We start from the raw sequence: 5,144 nt of genomic DNA on the forward strand, positions 1-5,144 counted from the left end.
ATAAACAATTTAAAATTATGATTTGAACCCAGGCTGTTGCGGTACTGCCCCAGCATGTCTGAAAGAGCACGCACACTAACCCAGTGAGTTAACAGGGAGCCCTGCTTGCTTAACCCTTGTGTTATCTTCGGGTCATTCTGACCCATCAGTCATTGTGACCCACCGTCGTATTGCGACAGATTTACCGCATACAAAGACAAAGTGAAGCGCGTTGGGCTGTCTCAGACCCCCCACATTGCAAAGGTTAAAAGAAAATTATTTTAATTTGTTTTTGTATTGGGTAAAATCGGGTAAACACAACGATGGTTCGTTATGAACCTTTGGGTCATGTGACCCGAAGGCAGCACGAGGGTTAAGGTTTTATGACACCCCAACTCTGCAGGTTGTTACAACTAGATAGTTGTTTAAATATCAAGTATTAAATAATGTGGCCTGCATTGCAATTAAAATAAATCTTTATTACTTTATTCAAATTAATTTAATGACAACAAATGGATCCCTTCTAAAACACCATAACTATCCCAGGGTTGGTAGAAATCAGTCTACTTCCATTAATACTTCATATTACACCAACCCCCCCATCCTTCTCCACCCATCAAAAGGATCATGCCATGAAAACACCCTGTGTAAAACAAACAGCATCTCATCTGGTGGTGTCAGTGTTCCAGAGCGTTCCGGAGTGTTCCCTGGTGAGTTCCAGAAGGTTCTGTCTGGATCAGTGGAGCTTCCTCTGGGAGTCAACACCTTCCCCCATCAGCTGCCCTGAATCTGGGACAAACACTGGACATCAGACTGGTGCCTATTGGAGCTGATCTAACACACACAGCAATGTATGTCAATGTGTTAAAGACTGATTATATCATTTGCACGTGAACAGTTATGAAACATTGTTGTGAATGACAAATCTGCACACACACACAAACTCACTGTGTGTGAGGCTGTGGAGGAGAAGGGGGAGGGCGGGCTGGGATGCGGTGGGGGGGGAGGAGGTGGTGGGCTCAGCAGGCCACACCCCCACTGCTGCGGTGAGAGGTCAGCGGCCGCGCAGGCAGCTAGTAGCGCCTGGGAAACACAGTCGTTGAAGATCCTGTCCCTGGCCAGGCCCTGCTGCCCCCCCAGCCTGAGGGGGGAGGGGCCCTGCTGCCCCCCCAGCCTGAGGGGGGAGGGGCCCTGCTGCCCCCCCAGCCTGAGGGGGGAGGGGCCCTGCTGCCCCCCCAGCCTGAGGGGGGAGGGGGTGGGAGACACACCCACACTGGAGGAGCACCCTCCCCCGCCTCCCCCCTTCTCATCCCCCCTGACCACAGCCCCGCCCGGAGAGGGCTGGCAGGGGTGGAAGCTTTGGGGGTGGTGGGGGGTCAGGGGGTCCGGGGTGGAGGCCGTGCCCAGGGGAGGTGCTCCGTTTGTGGGGAGGGACCCAGGAGGGCTGGGGTCCCAGGATGGATGACTGTCTTTTCTCAGTCTTCATCTTCCTCTTCACACTGGGGGAGGGAGCCAACACTAACTAGTGTTTCGTACACTACATACACACAACTCAGTGAACAGAGGAGGTACAGTGTTGTCACACACACACAGTTAGAACAGAGGAGGTACAGTGTTGTCACACACACACAGTTAGAACAGAGGAGGTACAGTGTTGTCACACACACACAGTTAGAACAGAGGAGGTACAGTGTTGTCACACACACACAGTTACCCACGAGGAGTACAGTGTTGTCACACACACACAGTTAGAACAGAGGAGGTACAGTGTTGTCACACACACACAGTTAGAACAGAGGAGGTACAGTGTTGTCACACACACACAGTTAGAACAGAGGAGGTACAGTGTTGTCACACACACACAGTTAGAACAGAGGAGGTACAGTGTTGTCACACACACACAGTTAGAACAGAGGAGGTACAGTGTTGTCACACACACACAGTTAGAACAGAGGAGGTACAGTGTTGTCACACACACACAGTTAGAACAGAGGAGGTACAGTGTTGTCACACACACACAGTTACCCACGTTGAGGTTCTCTCACAGAGGACTCTCCTGCTCTCCTTCATCAGAACTCTGTAAACAGCAGCAGAACTCACATCACATCTCAGTCAGACGCCATGTACAAATAGTACATTTAGAAAGTACAGCATTGTGTGCGTGTGTGTGTGAGAGTTTACCTGGGCTGCATCCAGCCTCGGGGCCAGAGAGGTTTGACCTTCTCCTGCAGGAAGGTCCTCAGGTGGTCCTCCTGGTCCTCCTGGTCGCTCCCTCTCTCCCTCTCATACCTGTCCATCCTCGCCCTCACCACGCTGCACATACACTCCCTGACACACACGGTCAAAAGGCAACTGCATCAGCTTGGCCAGCCTGCCAGCCTGGCTCCTAATACTTGTTAGATCATTAGCATATATATACACACCTGATCTCTTCATTCCACATGAAAGTCTTCCGAGGACCTGCCACTCGTTTACTGTTCCTCTCCTCCTCCCCCTCTCCCTCCCCAGATCCTCCCACCTCCCCCTCTACCACCCTGTGAGAGAGGGGGAGAGAGAGAGAGAGAGAGTGTGAGAAATGATGACTAGGAACACCTTCATGGGATCTGGTATGCGGTTGCCAAGGTGACATACTTGAGGACCCTGGCGTGGGCCTGGGCCAGGCAGTCGTCGTGGTAACGAGAGATCTGTTCTGGCATGGCTCTTCCAATGGCTTCGCTCAGACGTTGGATGGGTTCCACCTGAAAACACACACACAGGTCCATCATCTTCTGTACACACCCCCTCTCCCTCCCAGAGGTACGTACCTGAGCCTTGAGCAGCTTGTTGGCTCGTTTGAACAGAGTGTCTCTGCTGCAGGGCAGGAGCGAGGCCAGGTGTGTGTACACCCTGGAGCGCACCTGCACACCCAGCTCCCTCACCTGCAGCTCCACGCTGCTCACAACACACACACACACACACACACACACACAGGTTAGGAAACGCAAGAGAAACAGGACAGTAATACTACCATACACAGTCACAAAACAGTCAATACAATAATAGAACAACGTACTACAATGATGTTATCATACAGAACTACGAAAGTAATACAATGAAATGTTGTTTAAACTTTGAAACTTGTTTAACTACATGCTCTTATGGTTCTTCCCTTTGGCACTTATTTGGTTTTCCACAATGTATGCTTCATGTTTTGGCTACTTGCAGTGTTTGGGGCTATCTCGTTGTTATGATCAGTGACCTATGCTCTTTTGTAAAACTCTCTCTTGGAAGTCGCTTTGGATAAAAGCGTCTGCTAAATGAATAAATGTAAATGTAAAATGTAAATGATAATACAATATAAACAAGACTATGTCAGCAGGGTGTAGTGTCACAGTGCAGCTTACTCCAGGAGCAGGGCGTTGACTTCCGGAGTGAAAAACTTCAGTTTGGACTCTCCTGCTGACACCCTGGCTACCTGACAGCAACCAATCAAAACATCCGTCAATCAACCAATCAAAACATCCGTCAACCAACCAATACATCAATCACTCCGTCCACCAGATGTTTGGGGATAATGCATCAGTTTAAATAAACCTGTGACAAACCGACAACCCATGCAGTCTAGTGTGACCGGGATGACCTAGTGTGACCTAGGGTCACCGGAGTGACCTAATGTGACCGGGGTTATCCTTCTGGGTTATCCAGTCTTACCAGGGTGAGGTCAGTAATTTTTCTCTCCAGAGCTGGAGGGAGGCCCTCGGGTAGGGGGGGCAGGGCCTGTGGCTGGGGATGAGGCTGGGAGTGAGGCTGGGGATGAGGCAGGGGCCGGTTTGAGGCATGGGCTAGAGGTTGGTTCTGGTTTGGGGTTGTTTTAAAAGCAGCAGCATGAGGAGGAGAAGAATCAAACTCTGGATCAAAGACAGTGAGATCATAGACTAGGGGCAGGGTCTGGGGCAGGGTCTGGGGCAGGGTCTGGGGCAGGGTCTGGGCTGGTGTGTGGTTCAGAGCAGACACAACCTGGTTGTGGTTCTGGACACCCCAGGTCAGATCCACACAGAGCTCAGGGCTCATTTCCTGTTCTGGTGTGTTCTCTGCCGTGGCATCCAATAAGCTGTCCAGATCCACCAGGAAGTCCACTGTATTGGCTGCCTGCATCAGAGTGCTGTCATTGGTTGAGCCAATCAGGTTGAGTAGAGGATCAGCCAATCCAAGGCCTCCGCCACCGGCAGCGTCTGCACGGCCCAGGTGCATTGTGGGTAGGTGTCCAACAGATGACCCCTCCCCCAGGGATGACCCTGATCTCTCCTTCCTCTCCTCCTCCTCCTCTCTCTTCAGCCTCTCCCTCTGGAACTTTCGGAGCATGTCGGTGACGCACAGGGGGCCGGTCGGCTTCCTCCTCCTCTTCCCTTTCTCCTCCTCTCCCACAGGAGGAACACTGTAGAGAGAGAGGGAGAGAGAGAAGGAGTGTGTGTATGTCTGAGTGAGTCCCTGCTCACCCAGTGTGTGTGTGTGTGTGTGTGCTCACCCAGTGTTGTCCTCTGCTGGAGGATCATCTCAGAGTTCTCCTCCCTCCTCTTCTTCTTCTTCTTCTTCTTCTGTGGTTTCCCCTCTCTCTGCTGCAGCTTCCTCTTCTGACAGAACAGCATCAGGATGAGACTCCCTTCCCCCTTCCCCCCCTCCCTTGACTCGTGACTCACCTTGGGGATGTGGTGCCGCTCCTCTGGCCTCTGGCTTGTGTCTCTGTGTCGGACGCCTGGCGGAACTGCAGCGTTCCAGAGTTGACGTAGAACCCTCCCAGCTTGGTGGTGAGAGAGCAGGGCACAAACTCATCATACTGCAGACACACCACCAGGGGGAGACAGAGCCTTCAGTCAGCCAGCAGCAGCACATTTGCAGGCAGAGCTTGTGGACACTCCTACAGTGTTACTGTGGTCTATTTATCCATCTCTTGTCTTGTTATTATCCCTTTCATCAGCTGTGATTTGGATGGGTGGGTGAGTAAACCTAGAATGGGTGACAGGTCGTCGGGGTGACACTCACTGCCTCAGAGTTGTCTATGAAAGAGTCGTCGTCGTCGTAGCCATAACCGATATCAACCAGATCCTGAATCCTGTCTTTCCTCTGTTCTCCTCCTCCCTTCATAGAGGGTGGGAGGGGGAGAGGGAGAAAGATCAAACAGGCTCTCA

The 5,144-nt window shown here is 51.9% G+C and overlaps 1 protein-coding gene across 1 annotated transcript; it reads right to left on the minus strand.

The window, feature by feature from the left end:
• Positions 1-491: 491 nt before the first annotated feature.
• On the minus strand, positions 492-5,100 carry ubn1 (ubinuclein 1). The gene is made up of 10 exons (XM_062448949.1): positions 4,999-5,100; positions 4,656-4,792; positions 3,670-4,393; positions 3,363-3,433; positions 2,784-2,910; positions 2,611-2,717; positions 2,161-2,307; positions 2,009-2,056; positions 928-1,478; positions 492-768 (listed from the first exon to the last, which is right to left on the minus strand). Exons 1-9 carry the CDS (start codon positions 5,098-5,100, stop codon positions 1,286-1,288), a joined length of 1,656 nt encoding a protein of 551 aa, XP_062304933.1. The 3' UTR covers positions 492-768; positions 928-1,285.
• Positions 5,101-5,144: the final 44 nt, after the last annotated feature.

This window comes from Osmerus eperlanus, chromosome 22, assembly GCF_963692335.1.
Source record: "Osmerus eperlanus chromosome 22, fOsmEpe2.1, whole genome shotgun sequence".
Taxonomy (NCBI): domain Eukaryota; kingdom Metazoa; phylum Chordata; class Actinopteri; order Osmeriformes; family Osmeridae; genus Osmerus; species Osmerus eperlanus.